General features: G+C 41.1%; 1 protein-coding gene across 4 annotated transcripts in view; it reads right to left on the bottom strand.

Annotated features, from left to right (window-relative positions):
• Positions 1–26321, bottom strand: part of fgf13a (fibroblast growth factor 13a) — a 94748-nt gene that overhangs the window by 49193 nt on the left and 19234 nt on the right. For 3 of the 4 annotated variants that reach the window (XM_051421042.1, XM_051421041.1, XM_051421043.1), the window contains exon 3: positions 100–267. The exons of the other annotated variant lie outside the window; for it this stretch is intronic. In XM_051421042.1, the coding sequence (XP_051277002.1) occupies positions 100–267 (168 nt within the window). The remainder of the gene's footprint in view (positions 1–99; positions 268–26321) is intronic. 4 annotated transcript variants of the gene reach the window in all.

Consider the following 26321-nt stretch of genomic DNA (forward strand, 5'->3'; position numbering starts at 1 on the left):
TTCACACAGAATATGAGAGAGAGGGGAAAACAAGACGGGAGTGGGCAGGGGACACGAGGAGCATCAGCAAATCAAAACAAGGAGGGGGTGCGAACAAACCTTCGGGCTCTGAGCTCTCTTTGTGGACGACTTGCTTCAGGGGGCAGCAGAAGATTTCGTGACACTTAGCACGAAAGGGGGACCCTTTACTCCTTATATCCGCAGAGTGGATGGAGTCCTGCCGTAACATAATGTACTCCTGGGTACCTGGGGCAGCGTCATCCTGGACTGCGGTGGTGCCATAACAGAATGAACTGGGGTTAGAAAACTCACCACACACATAAAACTAAAGAAAAAACAATAACAACAGCAAAAATCACTAGGCAGAAACACAGGCAAATAAAAAAACATCACAACATTAGCAACAACAATAGCTTTAAATAACAGTAATGTAGCACATAGTGACAGAGAGAGAGGAGAGAGGGAGGAGAGAGGGACAGAAGAGAATAAGAAAGAAATAGACAGGTTTAGATCAAGAACATCAAGCTCACGAAACAACTCAAATTAAAGTCAACCAACAACAGTGGGGGCTCTGTTATATATATCCTTGGTTGCTGAAAAGGAAAAGTGATAAAATAACACAAAGAAAGGGTAAAAGAAAACAAGAACAGTTCTGTGTTCAAAATCATTGTTATGGCAGGCTGTTAGCAGGCACAGAACCATGAGCTGCTGCATTTGAATGATGTGATTGTAGGCCCGGTAGAGGAGTAAGAGGTTGTGGGATCACAAGCCAAGCGTGCAGTCTGCTACCGTATATAACAAGTGAGCACGGCTGAAACTGACGTCAGAGGGTGGTGGGTGGTGGGTGATTATGCCCCCTCCCTCCCTGTTCACCGCATATCCACCCCATTTACTGTATGAGTAGGCAAGCAGATGCAAAGGCATGCACAGGCTCCCACGTCACACCAGAGTGACTAGATTTTCTTTCATGAAGTCATGCTTTCTGTAAGTGATGTTAAGGAGAGCTTTTTTAACATCACTCTGCCTGTGTGTCTACTGGGTTCCTATGAAAAGCCCTGTGTTTCTGTATGTATTGGATCTATTGCATCTGTCCTTTTCTGGGCACAGTCCCTGCTTGGCTTCGATCATTGACCTATTTTCTCTGTGTTGATGGATTAGCTACAAGCGAATCAGCCCAAATAAATTGTATCTTCTTTTCCTAATGGATTTGAGTGCCATGCCGCTCTCTGATACATTTACTACTTATTGAAAATGACTACAGAGAAGGATATTAATCAGTTGCCATTATAGAGTCTCCATAATTCTTAATCTCCCCTCCCCCCCTTTCCCTTATGACATGTGTGACCAACGTAATTATTTCTACTTTAACCAAACTCACCAGAAAATGGCATCATAATTAGTGTTAAAAATGTACACATGTAACTCATGACCCATTTTCACACAGAGAGTTGTTCTTGATGACCTGATATCCACACTTCTCATACTGTGATAATATCACAATCTTGCACTGCATGTAAATATCGGCCAGCTTTATTCAGAAGGCTGAAACATGAATGGATTACAGTACCGCCTCAGGTTCTACTGCCAGTAAGAATACACTAATCTACTAAATATAAACTAAAACATTATGTAGACTGACTCCCACACACTGACTTCCATGGACTTTTTTTTCACAGAGTGCACTGTGTGTCTTTCACACAAATATAAAATATCAAGAAGCACACATACACGTTTCTCTCCCTTTGACTCTCAAGCACCAACACATATAGGAAATTTTTAAAAAGACCACATGTATTAGAGGCACGAGTCCGATTAATGTCGTTTTAAATAGTCATAAAAGGACAGGCAGAACTGAACACTGCAAATGCAAAGTAAAGGTGTGTTAAATAAGGTAAAATGGAGGTTTATGTACTGTCACAGTTTTGTCAATGAAACTATTTGACTATACTGCTACATTGAACACTGAATAATAATCAGACCCGTGTGGGTGCAATTTTACCAGCAGCAAACTACAGATTTCTGCTCTGTATTCATAAACCCGACACTCTCACCTTTATTGGAGCCAACTAGAGATAAAGAGCCAAAACCATTTACTGCTGACAATTGGCCATAGGTTTACTTTCATTCATAAAACCATGTCACACACACATAAACATTGAATGTATTTCATTTCAGTGAACTGTTCTCCATTTGAGTGCACTATGCCAAATTGATCTTGATGGGAGTAAAGCGGCGCAATCTATAGGCGAGTGCAGCATGCCAAAAGATTATATCAGAAATAAATTGCCCCCCAATTGTAAAACTTAAAGGAACAGAACATTAGGATTTTAAGCATTGTAAGCATATAGTATCCATACCCAGCGTTACGCATTATGACAAAACATGGGAGTGCCATTACTTGACCTACAAATAAAGAATTGGAGACTTGAACTTCCTCTCAAAGCTGCCCATGAGTAATTTTATTCTGGTTTGGCAGAGCTGTGGATAAATCAACTGGTGGTCATTGATAAAGATGTCAAGTAGGCTGTACAAAAGATGATTAACAGTTATCTCTTACACAGACACAAAAAAAACCTCCCTACACCAGACTGAACAAATATGACTTCCTGAACTGTTATTGATCTTTGCATGCTTACTGATTTTCAAACCAAAACTGACTGAAACTTGGCAGCTGCTCAGACGCATTGTCAAATTCCTCCAAGACTTTCCACCCATGTCTACAATGTCTTAATATGTTGTATAGCTTTTATAGTTATTAACATAGCTCAGGGATTTGAAGAGGTAGCAGGTGGCCGTATCACTTAAAGGCTCACCAACTGGTCAGTACATATGTGACAATTCTGGAATAGTATCCACAGTTTACTAAAAACTGAACTCACTGTATAGAACTGTAGATGTAGATCAGGATGACTCCATGTTTAGCTGATAACACTGATTTGTCCTTGAAAGGGAGACCTAACTTTCTGAGCTGCAAATGTCTTTCAAAACACCCCATAAACTGGGCCACAGATCCAACAAGATGCAAACAAGAGCAAGTCCACTATCTAGTAGGCCAGCCATTGCCTGACATAAGCCTCCCTATCTCTCTCTCTCTCACTCACACACACACACACACACACACACACACACACACACACACACACACACACACACACACACACACACACACACACACACTAACAGGCAGCAGATAATCAGGGTTCCAGACCCAGTGCAATTAATCACCACATGCCTTTTCTCCTATGGGACTTATCATTATCTCAGTGCCTCCTTTCAGGCTCCTGGATAACCTGCTACACTAATACCTCTGTGCCAGCAAAATGTCCTGAAAACCTTACAGATACTCCACTATTGTTGCCAAGAAAACCACAACACTACTGAAACTTTAATGGTCCTTTGGAATGACACAGGTCTAAGTTTCCATCCAGGAATATGACCCCAGGTTCTCTGCTTCTGAGGTGCAGAGGGGCAGCTACTGTACTTGATCCAGTAGAAACTAGCAAAGAAAATAGCACTGAGTAGAAAAAAGTTAAATATACCAACTGATCGTTTAAACCAGTGATATCCTGACTATTTCCCTGTTGCCCAATCAGTTTATTTTCTCCTCTGAACAAACTATACAAAGAACGATGGGTTTGTTTCATCTGCACCAGACAGGCGTTAAGGTGCACTGAGACACATCCACAGGTTAGTTGGCAAAGGGTCAAACTTCAAACTGCTTACTGGTACAAACATTAATGCACTCTGAGGTTGTTTTCTCTCCATTGTCCTTGCTATCCTGCCTCCTCATGTTTAAGTATTCTTCACTGAGCACACAGTGGAGGTAGAATATGTGCGTGTGAAAAGACGGGGAATAGACTCTAGAGAATTTCGACAAATGTCTAATTCCAGCCGACGTTTATTAATGAGCCAGCTAACTGCCGGCTCATCCGAAGTAATAAAACTGAGTGATGGTGGGGCTAAGAGGACGAACGGAGGAGGGGGTGGGCACCATCTTTTACAGCCTGTCTCCTTCATCCTTGCCCCAGCCTTGATGAAGAGCGCATATTGGGATTGAAGGATGCATGATGAATGATGCAGCACGGCCTGGGACCTCGCTCTTTATCAGACCATCCACTCAGAGTGAGCTGTCACCCAGGTTCATGATAGTCAGTGATCTACAGGCACCAGTGTTGCCACATCGGACCTTCAGCAGGCTGCAATAGATGTCCTTGCCCCTTTGACAGGAATAAATCTCATAGTAAGGAGGAATGGATACAAATAGAAGGAGGGGGGGGTCAGATGTATCTCGCTTTGGTTAGTTGCTCATCTATTTAAGGCCCTTTATGAATGACAGGGCACGTTCAGGTTTTATGGCAACAGTATGTTAGATGTGTGGGCAGTATTTACGGTATGGAGTATAAAGCAAGTGTTATGCAATGACCGAGCTGTGCTTATGTTCAAGTGTGGCTGTATCTATAGGACAGAAGGGCAGGCTTAATGTGACAAAGCATCATCAGCGACACCCAGGCTCGCAAATGACACCTTCCTCATGTTCAAATGAGGTTCAAGGACGTGTGTAATCAACTGAAGCACTGTCAGGTCCAGAGAAATGGAACTACACCTCCATATATGAGGCGCAATCTCTACAGTTTACTCTAGTCATGGCTTACATACATCAAGGTGGATACACATTCATCATGACTTGACAAATAGTATACTCACCAAATTAGAATCAGAATTAAGCACAGAAACAGGTCTGTAGCCTGAGGTTTGTGTTTCAAAAATAGCCTGGCCTCAATGTGGTTTCACAAGGAGCGGAATCTAGCACATTGTCTTCTGGGATGCCTTTGGTTCAGTGTGGCTCCATCTCAAGAAAGAAATAGTTTTATTTTGGTTGTAAGTCACCTTGCAGGCAGCGGAGAAAGTGAGTCGAGTTGAACTTGAGGTTTTCTTTGAAACGCAGAATGAGCTCGCGTTTTTATTCCTGCTCTTTCATCCCTCTGAGCTCATTGTTTGTCATTCTCTCCCCTCTTGTTCTTTGTTCCTTTGCCTTTTTGTTATAAACAGAGGCTCTATAGTCTGACATGATAGGTTGGGACAAATATTGTAGCCTTTTGTAATCACCACATTAATCACTAGATAACTAGAATTCAATTCAATTTTATTTGTATAGCGCCAATTCATAAGAAAAGTGATATCCGGACACTTTTCAAATAGAGTAGGTCTAGATTGTACTCCTTATAAAATTACTGTTTGATGAAAATGCAATGAAGCTGCAAAGAAGAAATCAGCAGCTTCAATTTAGGTCTCACTGTATGACCATATCTTAGTCAAGGCTTTAGTATACCTACATTGTTAACTTTCATAATGACCTTTTAGCTGTATGACACTATATATCATAGTGCCATTAAACTTTAACAAAGTGTAAAATAACATTTATGTTTTCAAATAAATGTGTGCATGTTCCACTGGTAATATATCAAAACGTGGCTCTAAATAGTATAAAGAAGGCATAATGCATAAAAGAGCACGGGAAAACAATTTCCACTAATGCTGGTAATTACTCATGCAGTCCAATATGGTCATGACTCTAGCCATGCTCTCTGTAAAAGCAATTCATTTACTCCAATACGCAATGAGCTATGAATTTCCTTCAGAGGGCATCTTATTCTATTTATTCATCTAGAAAAAAAAATGTGTGGACAGAGTGGATTATGCGTGAGTGAGTGGAGCATGATTTGTGACATCACAAATAGTAACAGTTTGCAACTTATACAAGTAGCATGTAGAAACTTGAAGCCCTCAGTGCACATACACTAAATTAACTTTACAGTGAAGTAGGGGACATGGACAAAATGTGCTTATTCATAGACTCTGGAAAGAAGGAGTAGATGCCTGTATTGTGGATGTACTAGCTGCTGCCACTTGCCAGTTAGTAGTCCTATTAGCTGTCTGTACCCAGTTTGAGAGCTTGAAGGACAGGGAGAGTTTAAACATTACTAGTGTAGGAGCGGGTACCCAGCAGAGAGTGCTGCCAAGGAGCAGGGCCGGAATGTGGAACACAACCGGAGTGGGGAAGACCAGCGGAGGCCAGCTGATTGTGCAGCTGTGCTTGCAAAAGGGAGGGGTGAGCAGGTGGGGGGAGAGCAAGTGTAATACTGCCAGCCAATGTTGCATGTCTGCAGATAAATGTGATGAAACTATTGGTGGATTGACAAAAAAAATAGGTTCACACTGATAATACTCAAAACACCACAGGAACACCTCTCTCCATACAATTTCCAATTTCTGGACAGAATATGTGAATTAGCTTCCAGTTTAATCTGTGTTTTCAGGAAGTAAGGCTAGAGGGCCACTCTCAGTTGTACAATTGTGAGAGGGGATCAAAAACACTGCATCGACACCCATAGTCCATTAAACACTCAAAGTTGTGTTATAATATCTAATACCCAAACAATGGTCAGTTAACATCTTCCAAAGGCTATGTCCTCTTACGATGTACAAGAACAGAATGAAGGGATGTGATTTCAGTAGGTTTTAACCATTTGGACCTGTAAGCTGTGAAGGTGTTTAATGTATATGCTGCTGGAGATCAATGAGGTAGAAAGCATATCAAAAACTGCCATAAAGCATTTTCCATTTTTAGAAGTCCAGTTGAAATGAAAAAAAACTACCTTTTAACCCTTTTAAGATTGCATTCTCAGTTATATTGTACCCCAATTTCACAATGTATGCCAAATCTACAAAAAGTCATTTTTATATCCAAAAATATTCAATATTTTTTTTTGCTTTCTGTAAAACAAAATGTGATGCATGCTTACGTAAGCATGAACTAACTGATTTCAACCAATGATATCATGACATTCACCTGTCAATCAATATTCAACTTTTTATAATACAGAGTGACGATTCTTTAAGTAGCTAGCTAGCAACAGCATGGCTCGCTGGGGGGGCGGACCTTACTGATAACTGTACAAAGACAGGGTTATCACTTGTACAAAAGCACAACTTTATCAGTGATTTGGGTGAAACAGGATCATATTTTATAGAGAAAATATTGTCTGCTTTTTCCTCTGATGTCCTCCAGCTGCTCTGCCTCAATGCGGCTTACTGCTGATGTCAGCAGATTCCAAACGGGGGCTCAGCAGCCTCCTGGTGGCCTAAAATGGACCTCTGAGACAGACAGAGGCCCATTTGATGACAGCGATACCGAGGTGATTTACAGAGTTTCCTGATGGACTTGCTAAACTTGTACTTGTTGCTAAAAGTAGCTTACTGTCACCAACAGTAATGTTAGATGGCGTTGGCGAGTTAGTTTCTGCAGCTAACATGGGAGGAGGAGCCAAACCTGGGAAAAATCACCTCTGTACTTTATTCCCTGTCGTTCAACCGTCCTCCGTTGGCATCGGATGCTGCATTCAGTCCGGCCTGGACGTACTGTTTACTGGGAGCTCCCAGTCCTGGTAGAGTCGTCTAGTGGGTCCACTATAGCTGCTTGGGTGGGTGGGGCGTAGCACACAGCGATTGGCTACCAGGACAAGTCCCTCCCTAGCAGGAAATACCTAAATATGTGGAAGCACTCTGATTTCTATTTTTATGTGAATTTTAAAAGTAACATTCTGCAGAATAACAGACTAATACTCTATAGACCCATATCAGTCATATTAGCTTTTATCTTTTTTCTCAATTGTTCCATTTCTATCAAATTATGCAACTGCACTAGAAATTACACCTCAGTTCCCATTTCAGAGACTACTGAATCCATTTATAAAATAAAAAAATAAAACTATCTTGTTTCACCTTTTCACCCTGCAAACTATTTTTCACATCCAATAGTTTTATAATGGATGTTTAAATCCCTGGAATGCATCAGTTGGCTTGAAAATATGCCAAGTTGACAAAGATCAATATGAAGAGTTTATTTGGGTCCAGACTCACTCACCCTCTCGGTCTCTCTGTCAAACACTCACACATGCGCGTGCATGCACACACACGTCCACTTTTTTAGTATTACTTACAGTATGCTGCTTTGGATGGCAGAGTGACAGCATTTAAAGGGGACAACACACACAAATATGCAGACACGAACTAATTTCTGGCACATTATTGAGTCAATGTTAGATTATCTGAGACACACCCTGTTTTTTGTTTGTTAGTTTTAATACTTTTTTATTAACTCAATGCAGAGGTGATGACTGTGGTGGGAATTCTTTTTTTTCCTTGAAACTGGATCTTTGGGTGATTTGATTCCCCGCACCGCAGAAGAGACCAAGCAAGTGGTGTGCGTGTTGCCTTCTACTCATCCTGTTGATAAAGGACAACCAAATGAGCATTAAACACACAGACCCACAAATTATCTAATAAAATTATAATATGGATGAAATATTGTCACGCACGCAACCTCCTTCCCTATCGTGGATTCAAATGTTTCATGGATATCGTGTCAACAGACAGGGATCAAACACACGCTCCTGCTAAGGCGGATTAATGCTAAGGCTCCCTTTTCACGGCAATTAACAGCTGACGAGAGCAAATGGGATTGTAAAACATATACTACTGCCTGCTGAGCATTAGGCCTTTGAGATCGGGAAGACTGAAAAATTGTGGGAGGGGGTTCAAGTGTAATAGGATCAACAAAGCTTGAGCAGTAAGTGACACCAAGTAGCTTATGATATATCATATGTCAGATCAGCTCCAAAGTCACATATGATTCATATGTGTTCTATTCACGTTGTGCTTTCTGTCAAACGTCACACAGTAAGGTCACCGGGATGGAAGGGTGTGTGCCTGTCTGTCTCGCTGTGGTGTTACCGGCAGCTGACAGTGTGTTTTATGAGGTGTGGTTCGTCTCCAGTCAAGGAGTTTAATAGGAAACATCTGTCTTCTTTTATGCTTAAGACGATTAGCACAGCGTCGACTATCTCCTCCACAAAACGATCATAAACTATGGTGCTCAGTTCACTGGTGTGTATCACAGTGTGTGTTCAGTGTGAAATAACAAGTAACATGACCCACACACATGTGTATACATACCGTATATAGATACACAGTATACACAGTGTGCTTATATATTACCTAATCCATTACCTTGAATTTGCAAAGATTATACCAAAACCTTGGATATAAAAATCATCATAATCAATTAATAAAAGTAGGGTCATTAAAAAATTAGGTTAATCTAGTTTATAGGACCATTAAAAGGCTTTTGAAAAAAAATAAATGTTGTAATTAGCAGCCTATGAACTGTTAATAGTGTTGCCAACCACATTGATTGTCCCACATTTCATATTATCCAAAAAAAACAACAACACAAAACTTTCAGAATGTGAAATCAAAGAATCTGAAATGAACTTCTTTTGACCTCCAAATATTATCTGTAAATAATAATCTAGTCACCACACGCCTACAAGAAAGAAAGCCTGCTTTTAAATGTCATGTTCTGTTTTTATTAAAGTTGAAATTACAGTCAGTAGCAGCTGAGTGACTGTGTACTTGGCTCCAAGCAGCACATTTGTTGCCTCATGCTGAAAAAGCATATGCCATAAGCAGACTTAAATTATCAACAAAGTATAAAGAGTGAAACACATTATGAATCACTTTGGGATACAGCATTAAATTAGAAAGATGTTGATCTTTGTATTCAATCAAACTGGCTTCTGCCTTTATGAAAGAACACTTGAGCGCATACACACATAATACAAATAAAGAGACTCACAGTGTATGACCTTAACAAAGGGAGATCAAAACAATTAACCTTTTATAGCTTCATAAAAACTACACTGCAGTAATGTATAGACCACTCACACAAGTTTGCAAAAATATGTCCCTCATTGGCCCGGTGGTGGAAGTGACCATAAATACACAACACACACACACTAAAATGTCTGCCAACATAACGCTGTCGTCTAGCAAGTAGCATAACAGGAGGCAATCTCAGTGTGAGACCTGCAGCTCAGAGCAGGAGAGATGGAGAATCCCAGCTGCGTAATCCTGAAGCCCAGCATTTAATTGTATAAATCAGAATTTAGTTGTAAAAATAGAAAAAGATCTGATCAGAAACAAATCTGTTGACAATTTACAAGCTGTGGACTAGTGTCAAATATGTGACAAATAACATCAAATAATTGATTTTAACCCACTGAATCCTACGTTAAATGTCGACTATGTTCTTACTGGAATAAAAAGCATTATATAATGGGAACACTATACTTGCTTTCTATTTAGCAGGGACAGCAGTGACCGTCCCCAACCTTCTGTTCTGTCACGGTCCTCAGTGCACTTACTGATGTCTCAATGCACAGCTGACTAAGTGCACAGACCCATTCCACTTTCATCCATTGCTATAAGTTAATGTGAGGTCGTGGGGGCCAGGCTCACTGCCCAATAACAATTCAGCTCCGTCAGACACTGAATACTTGAATGATCAGCCGTATAAAGACATCCCTCTCTCCCGGCATCTTCTAAATCTGAGTCTGATTTAACAAAACACTGTTGGGCTCATTGAGATAAAGAACAATGGAGACACAAGAGATAAAAAAATTCCAAACATTAATTCACTAATTTCCATCCAAAGTTTTGAGCAGTTATGTAATGGTTGCGAGCGCGATATGATCATATCACCAGTAAACCTTCCCAAGCGGTGACAAGCCTCTTTATTAATTACTTCACCAAACAAAACCTTCTTGAGCCAAGCATCTCTGCCAAGAAGATGCTTGGAACGCAGTCCTTGGCAGAGCAGAAATGGAGGGCAGCATCTTCCTCTGCCCTCTGCCAACCAGATCAGATCCCAGATGGGTATTGAAACCACACGCACATGCAGTTTAGTAATGCACATTTACAGCCTTTCGTGTTCATTAGAGGAGGAAAGGTAGCAGAGGGAGAGGAGGTGGAGAAGGAAAGAGGAGGAGTGAAGTCATGTGTATGGTTTTAAAGAACAGGAGTAAGAGGTGGAGCAGAGAAAAAGAGGGTGACCTTAAAACGCCATTAGATTTCACTGAATGTTGGCAGCAAACACAAACGCTGTAAAGTCTTACAATCTGTCATTAATTACGGATCAATATATTGGAGGAACAGGAAGAAGGAGGTAAATGAGAAAATAGATTTTAAGTTGAAGTGGACAATAAAACAGCCACATAACACAGTTTAATTGGATTCTTTCCAGTGTCAATTATATGCATTTTTTTAATTGATTGTGATTAGAATAATAATACAGAGGGTCCATTATTCAGTAACAGCATCCTTGTGATGAAATTTGTTTTATTTTTCATACATAGGTTATAATTCTTCTAATTTCTACCAATATTGCCATTTTGCTGCTGTGCCTTCCTTATGGAAACTTCAAACTTATTGTACTTACTGTATTAAACGTGGACTCTTTGAATGTGTTTGTGTGAATTGGTTTCTGTTTGTGTATGTTTGTATAAAGCTCCTCACAATTTTTTATAATTTCATGGCTCAATGTCAAGAAGACTATAATTTATCTTTGCTGCCAGATATATGATACATTCCAACGAACAATAAAACCCTTCATAAACCACTAATAACCACCACTACAACTCTTGATAAACTTTATAACATTTAATAGACACTATAACTTTAGGACATTTGGCAAGTGGTAGAACAACCCTGAACTGAAATGCTGAAATAATAATCAAGCTTAATTGTTTTCCAGTTTTTTCTAGCATTCACCTTGCCCTTAAGTATGAATAAAGTAAAATAAAAGTAAAAGTAAAATAGTTAATTTTATAATTATTCTGTAATGACTGTGTTGCAAAATAAACAATGTTTCATATGTCCTCTTGGATTAATATTGTGTTAAGAGTTTATTTGTAAGGAAATCAGTGTACAACAAATGGAAAGTAATCAAGGGTTGGTTGGGTACTAGAGTTTTAAATGTGAGTTTTAAATGATGCCTTTTGTCTTCGTCATGTTAATTACTTTATCCATACAAGTAAACATGTTCCTGTCTGTGTCTCACTGACATAGTGGTTGATCAAAATCAGGTAAGAAAGGTGGGAACAAAGAGGACTGGCCCAAATAAAAATGCGAACAAGAGTGTGAGTGGATTGTACAATAGCTCCTTACATTACTACATAAGTGAATAAAAACAAAAATACAGTATCAGAGAAAAGGATTACACTGGTATTATGTCTGACCCCTCTGCTATATTAATAAGTGATGAACACACTGTCAATTCCAATTGCCCGAAGAGTCCCCAACTAGCTTGGCCTTGATGCAGGATTACATAAAGGATTCAAAGCCAGGCATTCAGAGGGAGGAGATTTAGGAACAGCTAACGCCAACGCTATCTGAATCATAAAAAATATGGGATTAGTGTTTGATGGCTCAGTTTCCTGATGATGCATTTCAAGAGGGACAAAACACACACACACACACACACACACACACACACACACCACACCACACACACACACACACACACCTTGGTTGTTTTGTTTGTGTCAAATTGGGAAAACATCCAAACATTTGTTACGCTTTGTGATGGGAACCATAAAAAAGGAGAGGACCAAGTTCTGTCTTCCAGTCTCGGCTCTGAGACGAGCCGAACTGGAACAAATAAGTTTATTCTAGAACAATAGTCGGAGACCGGGGTGCTTCTGAACTTATGTGACAGGAGACCTAACCAATTAGAGAAACTTTTTCTCGTCCCATCCTCATGTTCTCCTTCCATGTGCAGTAACTTTGTAATTTCATAGTTTTCACCAATTCTGTTTAAATTCCACTACCATACCAGTCTTTGGCAAAGCTCTTTTATAAATGAGGATGCTAATCCTTCAAACATTTAAAAAAAAAAAAATGTTTTTACTGTAACATGTAAACCTGGCTGATTTCAAGCAAAACAACTCAAAAGTGTAGTTAATCTGATCCAGAAAGCTGAATATTTTGATTCTCGCTGTATGTTTTAAAGTTTGGCTAAACTAGAGGTAGAGTATAGTAGAGATTATGCTGTGATTCTTAAGATTCATATGAGTTATAAAGCTAACACAGATTAAATGTTCAGTAGAATTTCCTTCCTGTCTCATAGAACAAACCAAAGTACAATGAGTGCATCATTGTCATTGTAGCTCGCTATTTAGAATATGAATTGAAAAACATTTTCCAAGTGTGTGTTCTTGTGGTCTGACACCGGACGGATCCTGTTCACTCGCAGCTGTTCCACAGCCTGAACATTTCCTTCTACATCTGCCAAATCATCCCAGCTGTTAACCTATCATGTGCTCAGCACACTCTCTTAAACACACACCCACATACTCAAATGGGAAACCGGAGGAAAAGGGGTTTACAGGGATGGTGATGGTGGCAGTCATCAGTGATAGTAATGCCAGAATAGTTGTTCTCATGAGATTTAATGCTTAGCACCATCCCAGGCGGGAGGGCATCAGTACAGGCCATGGCTCTCCACAGCTACACGGAATAATCTCACTATGTTCTGTTGGTTTGATACAACCATAGCGCGATCCCTGCAAAACTCTCTTTATGCTTTGTGTGTGTGGTTTTGACTCTCAAAGTAGATCTATAGAGGTACACACAGATCCAGGCGCACATTTCTGTCCTGAATGTTTTGCTCAGTGGTGGTTTCTATCAAACTCTCATGGCTTTTTTATGACTTTTTTATGCATACATCTTTCTGTGAACAATAGAGGATGACCAAAGCTGGAGCACAAAACACCCACGTCACAGCACGACAGCACTGACTACAATATCCTGCTGTAAGGTCATGGTCTCTGGTCATCTTGCTTTTCATGCCTCTTAGGACAGACACACACATGCGTGCGTGTGTGTGTGTGTGTGTGTGTGTGTGTGTGTGTGTGTGTGTGTGTGTGTGTGTGTGTGTGTGTGTGTGCACGTGTCTGTGTGTACTTGCAGTGTGTCTAATATGCTTGTATAACAAATATCATGCATACTGCAATGTGTGTAGGCGAGCTTGTCTGGGGAGTCCATCTGCCCAAGGGGCCTCAGGGCATCTAGAGACTGTGTATGCACGTGTGTGGGTGTGTGTATGTTTGTATGTGTGTGTGTGTGTGTGTGTGTGTGTGTGTGTGTGTGTGTGTGTGTGTGTGTGTGTGTGTGTGTGTGTGTGTGTGTACACGTATTCACATACACATTGTACACAAAGTACCTTGAAATCATCAACTAAACTATCAACCATGACATTTTAATGGATGACATGTTACAGGAATTGATGTCATGTGGGAGTAGGAGAGACCCTCCAAAACTACTACATAACAAGACCACCCATTAGAATAATGTTTGATATCGGTTTACTGTGTGCACCCAATTATAAATGCTGTGTTTGAAGAACTGACAGTTGCAGGCAGAGAGGTAATTGTGTTGTAAATGTTTATTATATAATGTTTTTATGCTTTAACATTAGAAACATGTTTATTTTGAGAGAGCCTGTGAGCCTAGTGGTTAAGATGCTAATCATAATGACGTCATTTTGATTTCAGACAGGAAAAAAAATCAAACACTAAATTAAGCATTTTATGTCAAAGGACAAACTGTGAGTTTCTTGTGGGCTATTTTTAGTTTGTGTGCATGTGCATACTCATGTCTCATGTCAGGATTTTTCGCCTGTCTGTGCGATTTGTGTATAACAATCTTTGGGGTGTGTGTGTGTGTGTGTGTGTGTGTGTGTTTGTGTGTTTAACCTGCCTTTCCCTATGAGACCCCCATGAGCTATGTAGACTGCACCGGTCTTATCTCAAGTGGCACTCTCCCCAACTTAACACTAATTCACTACAGCAAACGCTGTCCAAACACATGCGGACGCAAGCCTGTACAACACCAACGTCAGGGCACGAATCTCACTTCTTTACTTATTTCTGGCTCCAGTAAATGGCTTTAGATGTTAATTGATTATAAGTCCCCGTAGAATTAATGTGGTACAGCAGGCGAATAAATTAAACCATCATCTTAAAGCACAGAGGAAATAGCACCTGATGAATTCTGTAGTCTTTTATACACATTTTTGCATATATATATATATATATAGACCAAATATAACCAGAAAATAGAGAAAAAAGTGTAATTTGAAAAAATGAAGTAAAAGCTGAATGGGTTAGGAGCATGTTTGAATATATAATGCATTGTCCTAGTAATTGATCAAATATAGTGTGTTACAAGCAGAATGTCTGGACTTAAAACCTTAAAAGCAAACAAATGTTTGGACTGAAGGACAGTGTGATAATTAAATATGGCTACAAAGAGCTGCAATTCTGAGTTTAGTGCAGTTCTGGTTCTGACTCCATGCCACGTTGCTTGTGTATGTACGTGTGTGGAGGGAATAGGGTGGGCATAAGTTCATTCTACCAACATTTCATGACTACACACTACCCATTACATAGAGAAAGGGGGAGTGTAGGATTTAGCTCTACACCAAGACATGAATTATGCAGTCAGGCCATCCAGACACGTAGCTGTGTATCTTTTATAAATGCCTTACACAGGCAAAGCAAGTTTAGCAAACATTTCCTGCCACCACTCAGTGCTACACATTGACAGAGAGCGAGTGAGAGAGAGAGAGAGAGAGAGAGAAGGAGAAAAGGGATGAATGGTATATCTCAGCAGAAGCTTCTGGCACCACCCGTGATAAAAACTGACATCCAAGAGCGATACAGCAAAAAGAGTTCATTCCATCCATCGTAAGCGGGAACTGCACTTGAAGGATTTAAAAAATGATACATGGAGTAGAGTCCTCCCTCCCTCTCACTTTGATCCCGAGTAAGCGTTTAACAAGAATCATACTCGTCATAAGCATAAATAGGGCAAGGGGCACCATCTGTGCAAATTTGGGATGGATGAGGAGGTCATCATGTTAAGCCCTGCAGATGGTGACCAATCAAAAGCACAAGTGCTGTAAGTGGTCACTCATTTTTTCAAGCATTATACCCTGTGATTTTAAGGACAATTCAGATATAAGAGTTCCACAGAAGACCAGGAGGCCTGTGTGTGCATGCACCTGTATATCCAGGCGTCTTTGTACTGGCATGCGAGTAAATGGATGTGAAATAAAGAGGAAGGGAGAAAACAAGAGAAACAGTGCGCATGTGTGTGTCTAACGCTGAGTCCAGCTCCAGGCTAGGTTTACTATCTGGTGTTTACAGAGAGCCTGATCAGAGGGATTACAATTACGCAGGAACTGCTTAAGACTGCTTTACTCAGCGTTATCAAACCACCCACGCTCGCCATACGCTGACACCCGACAACACACACAAGTGGTTAATGGAAATCTACAATCTTCCCAGTATTTACGAGCACTTGCGCTGGCAACAGGTGACTATCCAGGGTGCTGGTAGTTTTATTGACAACATTTCTCCAGGGATTACTGTCATCCAGACATTTCTAACAACAGGCGAGTCAAACAGCATCTGAAAATAGCATTATTTATTTTTCAGTTTGCATGATGTGTCAAAGGAACAGTTCAGACAGTGTCATATTACAGTTTCCTCTAGCTGTTGAAACTTAAGGCAGTAATAGTACTCTGTATGACAAAGTCCATCAATTAAATGAAAGGACTCCACTGTAGATACCTATGGCGTAGGTTTTGATTTATAGCTCAGCATCTGATTTCACCCATTGGCAGCATGACTGCAACACTAGACAGATGGATCGCTCTTGATCAAACCGTATCATGGTTAATTATGTAACTGTCTGTAAGTGTGTTTACATTTCTTCGTTTTTCTGATATAGAGTGACACTGGACTACGCACATACTCATTATATCAGCAAAGTAAAATCACCTTATCGGGTGCAGCCCCATTTGTAGTTTTTGAGGAGACCTTGTCACCTACTGTACTGCACAGCTATGGCAGCTATGTGTGCACTGTGGGCACCGTAGCTATGCTTTCACCCCTTAACTCACTACTATAAATCTAGCTTAAGTGGGCTAAAACAAACCATGAAAAATGTTTCAATGAAAAATTATGGTGTGTAGCCATTTGGCAGCATTGTCGAGGCTCTCCGCCTCATTAATTGGCAGAAGCCTAGGTACTTCAACAACCCTCTTTTAAAATTGAGTCATTCTAATTGCCAAAACACATCAACCCAGTTCACAAACCAGTGAAGCATTTATCTGCCCTATGTAAAACATAACAATTTTCAATTTTGACATACTTGGGTCAGCTCAGCAACTATCATTTAAATCAACGGTAGCACTTTTGGTCTCATCTGGCTCAAGATAAGGAACATTTGCTTATACACTTCCCCGAACCACTGGAGAAAAGCTGGTTATATAACAAGGCACAGCAGAATAACACTACATTAGTGGGGTTTCAGGTTGTCCCAGCAACTATCTTTAACACAACACAAACTTAATCCTTAACACCTGGAAAGAGACAAGAGCCGCCAAAAGATTTATTGATACCATGTGAGAGTGACCGACGGCTACATGGAGGGGCAGTGTGAGGTGAAGGAAGGCGGCAGTTGTTGACGATCCCCGTGTGAAAATGGTACTGTAACTGAAAACCGCTTGTTACCCTGCCACACTATTCCAGAACAGTCCACGCTGCGAGGCCAGGAGAGCAGCTGGTAAACCAGACCAAAACGCTCTGTCGCAGGTTTAGCCGTTTAGCAGTTTGATTTTTGTGTATGACTTAATTGATTTCATTCACTCATTGATTGATGGCTGATGGATGAATGAACAGCCAGAAGCCAGTACTTGCATTTTCTTCCACCTGCACAGGGAGATTATTGTGTTCTCCCCTCATTAATGGATCCACAGTTGTTTGGGTGTTGTGTTTGTGTGTATTTGAACAGCCAACACTGATGAGCAGGAGCCAAGGCCACAAAACACTAAACAGCATGACAGTGTTGCAGATAATTACCATGACAACATCCATGGCTTGAAAAGAGAAACAAGACAGAATGGCTGCAGTATAAACACTACATTGTCACATAAATCTATCAAATGAGGCAGTTTTTCCCATGGGATATGGGGTATTAGTGTGTTCAATACCTATTTAATGAGGAACAATTGTAACAATTAAGAATTAATTGCTACATCATAGTTATCTGCCCTGTTGGCAACATTGTTGAGTGAATTGTGTGTGGGCTTCACCTGCCGATTTGTGTAGATTATCTTCAAAATGCAGCCACCCATCATTCAAAACAGGCAGTGGTTAATCAGTATGCATGTAAGGATTCATATGCTGTCAACATGAGAGAAGTCTGTATGTTCTTGTGTAACATGAAATTTGTACTGTTGTTCTGAGCAAATCATTGACGTCACTTCAGCAAATGGTCCTGAAATAAAAGACGTTTTTGTCTACTGCTTCTCTGCAGTAGACAAACTACACTATGGCATGTTAAATATTTGATGGCCGTACAGTATATTTGCATCAAAGGGCTATTTGTAGCAAGCAAGGCAGGCTCTGATTCAATCACTGCAAAGTTCTGTAAAGATTTAGGGCAATGACAACAAGTTGCATTAATGCTTAAAAATGTTGATAAGCATGCATAGGCCTATCATTCATAAAACTCAAACTACTCAAAAAAAGTCTAATGCTTCCTTTCTTTGTAATATACACTGAGAATTGCAGCCCAAACTAAAAGCAGTACACTTTATTATAAACTGATGGCACCGATCTCATGTTTCTGGGCAGCAATTTGGTAAAGATAATGAGCCCGTTCTTCGGTTTCATAGGTCAGTTTGTACTAACAGCCCTGCCCTTTTGTTTTAACACAAAACCAAGCAGCACAAACAAATGCCACACTGCTGCACTGGATCAGTAAAAACGGCACTGCAAGAGAGATTCATTTCCTCATGTTATTATGGTTGTATTGCTACAGGGCCAGATGTCCTATTCAATGGAGATGAAGAGATACTAAGAATAAACCCAATATCCTTAGTGCTTGATAATATTACAGCATACAAACACACAAGGAGTGCAGCATTTGAAATCACGCTGCATGGCTCACATCATATTTGATGATTAATTTCAGCAATGACTGCATGTTCTTGTCTTGATTGACAGCCAGAATTTGACCTCATCCATGACATATTATGCAGATCAGTGGAAGTCGATATCCCCTCCAGGTCCATGATGGTCAGGCTATGCCTCTTTTTTTTAAAGGTTTCAAAAACAACCTTTGTGGCCTCATACAATGGTCTTTTTTATTATTATGCCGTGTGACTGTAGCTGGGAAGGTTCATCTTGACCTCAGTATAAAAAAAATCAATGGCATACAACCAAAAGGTTTTCTATATTATAATTAATTATTGGATTAGTGGATAAATAATATTATTTAGTTGTATTTTAAAGACTGACATTGACTATTTATTTGAAATACCCTTAAAAGTGTGCAGAAATTTAATATTTAACTTAATCAGATGATTAAATAATATAATTTAAAAAGGTGAGACATAAGGCCAGGTGTTGCACTTTCACATTACAGATGTCTGCCGGCAGTCTGGGGTCATAGATCCATTAAATTGTTTTGGTTCGAGGTTGTTGTTTTTCTGCTGTTCCCTATAGGCTGGACATCACAGCCCTTATTAATGTCAAAGCACTAGACCAGCAAACATGTACCCACTACCACTGGCGACACATATGGAGGAGCATACAACTGTACACATCATGCTCACAGACTTACATCTGGTGCTTTCTCCACAGTCTATCAGGTTTAAATCTAATTCAGACTGGATTAGCCTTTGTCCTTCATTTGACCTAACCACAAACACTCCATTATGGCTTGAGGCCATAAAACCCAGAGGGAACGTAGTTCAGTACATAAAGCACCTCTGGTCCAGCGCAATTCCCTTAACTGAACTTTTCCAGCATAACTCTGATACCCAGGGTCCGTCAAAAAGCCATTAGGGTCAAGTAGCCATTCTACACAGTGAGCCTTTCTTTCTGTCTAGTTTGCAATGTCAGTCACTTGGCTTTCACTAGAAAAACCTGAAAGTTAGGGTTTTGTGGATTGTTACTCTATGATATAGCGTGTACCACATAGCAGGGTAAGCTTAACAGCAAGACTTAATAGTGTAGGTTAGGAAAACTAATCAACAAAGGGAGCGGCAGTGGTTTTCCATGACCTTTGCTGCTGCAGTTTTACTATCCACAGGGGATTGTGGGTAAAGCAGCGAGAGCTGATGTGAGGTGTCTTTCAGGATAGCACCATTCTGAGTAGGAAGAGGACTGACAGACAGACAGACAGACAGACAGACAGACAGACAGACAGAGACAAAAATAAAGGCAAAGATACCTGTAGTTATTGCACTGAGGAAGACATGCTGAAAAGACAAATAGACCAAGATTGCTGTATAATGGGAAAATAAGTATTTTGGTGAATGCAAATTAGACAAAAAATATATATGAAATTATCATCGCTCTATCTACTGCACCGATTCCAAATTCAGATTTGAAGAGTACATTCTTTAAAAAGGTCATATTTCATATAAACAACTGACCTTTGGCAGTAAAAGAGATCTAAATATAGCACAGTCAGGCTTGTAACCCCGAGGACCCTATTCCTTTTCTGAAGTCGTAGAACCCACTTCTTTATCCCTGCACCTGTCACACACCAGCACCTCAGGGGTCACCCTGAAAAAGGCACCATAACCACATAAGATAAGGCAAACACTACAGGGCCAGTCAACACAACATCATTTCATCCATCCTCAGCATGCCTCCCAGCCTACTCAGTGCCCTGCCCCCTGAACTGTACCGTAAACAGGTGTAATGACACTCTGTAGGAGCCAAACTGTGAACATGGCATTTCAAGGCTGAGTGCACAATGACAGCTATAGCGACCAATCAATGCCTTAAATAAATCTGGTTCTGCAGATTGCAACAAACTGACCACAACCTTGAGTTTGACAACTAAAATGGATAGTGGACTTTGACTGGTGTCACCAAGAGAGCTGAATTTTACAACAGGCCAGAGTGAGCTAATGAGATTGCAGCAATTACTGTCACTATCAAAAAGGCCCAAAAAATACTTTTAAAAAATAAAATCTTTCATTCATTGTAACTATTTGCTATTCAAAGATGGAAGGGAAATATATTTTGAGAATATATATGCCTTAAGCCTGTCAGCAATCACAACCAATGACTTTGTGCATTATAGTCACAAGGCTTCATATGCAGCTGGAATTGTGCATCAATTGCTTTGTCTCATCTTCTTCCTACATTGCTGTACTTTATGTCCTTCTCCATGAAAGACACAGAATTAGAGAGATGATGGATATGATCAGGCCTCCTGTCCTCACCTGAATCCATGATCACACACTCGGTATGTATTTTTCACTGTCTACTGCAGAAATGAGAGAGATATGTGCAGGTTAACTCAGAACATCAGTGACTGCCTCACAAAACTGGCAACAAGGACCATAATAAAAAAAAAGACCCTTTTTCAAACCCTTGACATTTCAGGTCCCCCTGCCTATATATATATATATATATATATATATATATATATATATATATATATTTTTTTTTACATTTGTCAAATAAAAAATACGCACAAAAACATGGCAATATATCTGAGAGAGGTTTCTATTTTTTTTTTTTTCATATTCAAATGTGACTTTTCCAGAAATAGCTTATTGTCAGCTCCATACAGTTTAACTCTCACTTATGAATAATTCAATGAAAGGTGAAAATGAGCTCATCCTCATCTCCTACAGTGCTACATCAGAGGCGACAAAGATGCTCGAACGTAACACACCATACATAGTCATATACATCCACAACCGTACATGATTAACACAAGCACTCAGGCTCTACATGAGCTGCATCATATATGCTGGTGACAGAGAAACACACCATTCTGATCCCCCATTTACAGGCATGTACGCTCTGTGTTACCATACTTAGGATATACACAGGCTAGCCTATAGCCTACATTATGACCTAGATGGGAGAAAGGGGGGCAGCAAGGAGACTTAAACACTTTTCTCTGTCTGCTGTCTCAGTGGAAGTGTAAAGGCCCTCCTTCTCCGACACACTTAGCCACTTAATGGGGCCTATTTGGTGTGTTTGTGTGTAAGTGAGACAGACACGTTAATCCTACCTCCCCTGCCACCAGCACCACGACCACCTCACCAGTCACACTACGCTCAGGCAGAGAGCATGCTCATTAGAGTCAATTGTCCAACATGTGGGCAAAAGGCAGAGCTTCATGGGAAATTGCTGAATTCAGGCTTTCATGAAATGGGCTGAGCGGTGCAGGTTTCTGGGTAGAGAAGATGTGGATTGTCATACCATGTAAAGGCACAGTCCTCTGGAATATCTTTTCCTTTTCAAGGTTAAATTGACCAGTTTGAGCTTAAATGGACTGAGTAACTGGGCTAGTCTGATCTGGTCTAATCTGGGCCGGGTTGTTCTGGGTCTGTCTGTTGACTGTCCCCTGCTCAGCTCTGCCAGTCTGTACCCAGAGGGCCTGTTATTTTGGGAGCTCAGCTGAGAAGAGATGACAACATCATGGACTGCTTAAGCTGCTTACATTTCCTCAAGCACTCCCTGTGCACCCTGGGATCTACACCCTTGTGTTGCTGCTGTCACTGTTGCTCCACATGCACTGATTGCATATAAATGGACATCATGTTGCATGTGCACGCACATAATTAGATAAAAAAAAATTTGGTTTAGGCAACAGTCATGGAGTGATGTCACAGGGAAGCATGTGACTACCTGATGAATGTGTTCGGATCAAGCAGAGTGCAAAACATCAGGACAAGTTAGTGAAGCCTGAAGATGAGAGAATCCCAGAAGACAATAGACGGGGGTGGAATGGGGTAACACAGAGGTGAGGTGTGTGTGTGTGTGTGTGTGTGTGTGTGTGTGTGTGTGTGTGTGTGTAGGTGGGTTACAGGTAATAGACACAGGTCTCTGATGAATGACAGCCCAATTCATCTATGCTGTAGAGCCTCTCCTGCGAGTACATAGGCATGGAGCAGGTATAGTTTTTATATTATTGGAAAAAGACTATCTAATCACATAGCTCTTTGTGTTTCTCTTCATGAATTATTTTGATGTTCAACTTTTACTTCAGTTTTAATTTTACTGCAGCCCCAATGCAGACAGCACAGACGGACCACTGTAAAACTTCTGGCCTGGGAACCGTTGGCCAGCCCATTAGAGTGACATAAAATTTGACAACATGAAATCTAAGTGTCATTGAGGGAGGAAGAGGAGGAGTTGAGTGGCGTGTTTTTCTGAGTTCAATGTTAGGAGAGGAAAGTTGAAGTGGAAGTGATAAAAGAGAAAGTGGACAGGCAGAATGATTTAAATTCTTTCTAAAAGGGAGTACTGCTAGAAGTAGTTTTGAGTGATTCTAAAACAACATGAATGTAACGACAATGTAAATGTGTATAACTCTCAATCACCCTGGTAATGCTGTAAATAGGGATGCATTCCTTTTTTTTAACTTGGCTGGCTGCACAGGAGTTAAATTTGAGGAGAGACAGGCAGTGAGATCAGTTGCAGGTTATCTGTGCAGACATTCATCAGCATTCAGACTGCTGCTGTGTCAGACAGCATCCCACAGCACAGCACACTTCAAAGTAGGAGAGACAGAGAGAAGAGGGGAGAGCGAGAGAGAGGCAGAGAGTAACCCTCCAGCCAGAAGAGTCACATGAAGTTACCTTGCAAGACCGCATGCATGGGTCTCAGCCATGCCAACTTTGTACATACATACATTATCAGGCACACGGCTCACAAAGGAGGATAATCATGCAGCTGTGTGCAGTAAGTGGGTGCTACTCACGTGTGAAAATTTTATCTTGTGGGCTTTAGCTATTTAAAACAGTCTTAAAGGTAGGTCACAAAACCTTCTATTCAACATTCAAAGGTAGAATATATTTTACACTAACAAGAATCTGATGATGTGGAAATGATTGTTTGAAATCCTGTTATTTCATTTGTAGTAATCTTCAAGGTGATGCTGTGCCTTGAATGAGACTGAGCGTGTGTAGATTATTCTGCATGTTACCACACGCTGTGACTTCATTTATGCTAGAATATTCATGCTACAACACAAATGCATCTGCATGCAACTGTTAATTTAGGTACTCACTTGCATACCATACATACACACGCACAGTTTTTATATACTATGATCATGGACTCAATCAGACTTGCACACACTCACACCTTGTTTCCAGTAGTGTCTACAGAATAAGCTAAAATTACCTGACTGCTGTCATTCTCCTTCCATGTTATGTATTAGATGACACGCAAGAGCATAGGGCCCCACCAACAGCGCAACACAGCCCAGACACAGCAGATGGGAAAGCCATTAGGTTTATACTAGCTCACACAACCCCTGCCTCTGAGGGCTTTCTCTTACACGGTCTGAGTTAAGGGTCCAAAACACTGATCTTTCAAAATACAAGCTAGGACTTCACTTTCCACTGCTGTAATATAGAGTCAACACATGTTGACTCTATATTAGCACTATTTCTCAAACCAAACTCAACTACTACTCTGGCATAATCTGTTCGAACGAAGGCAATTCCAAGTCTCTGTTTTCTCTTCTCAACAATATTCTCAGACCCCCGGCCTCTCTCCCTCCCCACCTGTACTCAACTGCTTTCTGTAACTCCCTGATGTCCTTTTTCAATCAGAAAATTCATCAGATCCACCTGCACCTAGGCCCAAGCTCCTCCCACAGCACCTCTCCAGAACCCTGTCTGACTTCTCACTCACTTTCTTTCTTTCAGCTCCCCTCTGACTCAGATATCTCAGACCTCATCTTAAAGTCCAAGCCCTCCACCTGCCAGCTAGATCCCCTCCCCACAGTTCTGGTGAAAGCCTGCCTCCCTTCTCTCCTCCCCCCTCATCTCTGCCATCATCCATTCCTCACTCTCCACTGGAATTGTTCCTGCACTCTTCAAAACTGCTGCCATCACTCCAATATTGAAAAAACCTGGTGCTGATCCTAACAATAACAATAATCTTCGTCCCATCTCCAATCTACCTTTCCTCTCCAAAATCCTCGAAAAAACTGTTGCTTCCCAAATTCATTCTCATCTAACCCATAACAACTTGTACGAACAATTCCAATCTGGTTTCCGCCCCCTCCACAGCACTGAATCTGCACTAATCAAAATCACAAACGACCTCCTCCTGGCAGCCGACTCTGGTTTACTCACTATTCTCATCCTCCTCGATCTGAGTGCGGCCTTCGACACCATCTCTCACACTATCCTCCTCAACAGATTAATCTCCATTGGTATTTCACACACAGCCCTCGACTGGTTTAATTCCTACCTCTCAGGCCGCACTCAGTTCATCCAACTCCAATCCTTCAGTTCCCACCAGTCCCCCGTCACCACTGGCGTGCCCCAGGGCTCTGTCCTGGGGCCACTTCTCTTCATCATCTACCTCCTTCCCCTTGGCAATATCTTCCGTAAATATAACATCAACTTTCATTGCTACGCGGATGACACCCAGCTCTACCTCTCCAGCAAACCAAATTCCACTCTCCCACCTTCCTCCCTCACTGACTGCTTCACCGAGCTCAAATCCTGGTTCTCCTCCAACTTCCTCAAACTCAACAGTGATAAAACCGAATTTCTTTTTATTGGCACTAAATCAACCCTCTCAAAAGCTAACAGTTTTTCACTCACCATCGACCACTCCTCTGTCTCCCCTTCCCCCCAGGTTAAGAGTCTGGGTGTCATCCTCGACAGCACATTATCTTTCCAATCGCATATCAATAACATCACCCGGTCTGCATATTTCCACCTACGCAATATTAATCGACTCCGCCCCTCCCTTTCTCCCCACTCCACTGCCATCCTTGTACACAGCCTTGTCACCTCCCGCATCGACTACTGCAACTCCCTTCTCTTCGGTCTACCTCACAAATACCTCCATAAACTTCAACTGGTTCAGAACTCTGCAGCTCGAATAATCACCAGAACCCCCTCCATCCACCACATCACCCCTGTTCTACAGCAACTCCACTGGCTCCCGGTAAAACTCCGCATTGACTTCAAAATCCTCCTGTTTACGTTCAAGGCCATCCACAACCTTTCCCCTCCTTATCTGTCCGAACTCCTCCACATCGCCAACCCTTCCCGTTCCCTCAGATCTGCCTCCTCTGTCCACCTCTCTGTCCCTCCCGCCCGCCTCATCACCATGGGGAGCAGGGCTTTCAGTCGCTCTGCCCCCCAACTCTGGAACTCACTCCCACCGGACCTGAGGAACCTGGACTCTCTCACACTCTTCAAATCAAGATTAAAAACTCACCTATTCAGAACTGCCTACCCCACTTAACCATCTACATTGTCTTTTCTTATCTGTTTCTTATTTCTTGCTGTTTTTTTTTTTTTTTTTGTGTTGTACGGTGTCCTCGAGTGCCCAGAGAGG

The sequence above is a fragment of the Dicentrarchus labrax genome, unplaced genomic scaffold (assembly GCF_905237075.1).
Source record: "Dicentrarchus labrax unplaced genomic scaffold, dlabrax2021, whole genome shotgun sequence".
Classification (NCBI taxonomy): Eukaryota; Metazoa; Chordata; class Actinopteri; family Moronidae; genus Dicentrarchus; species Dicentrarchus labrax.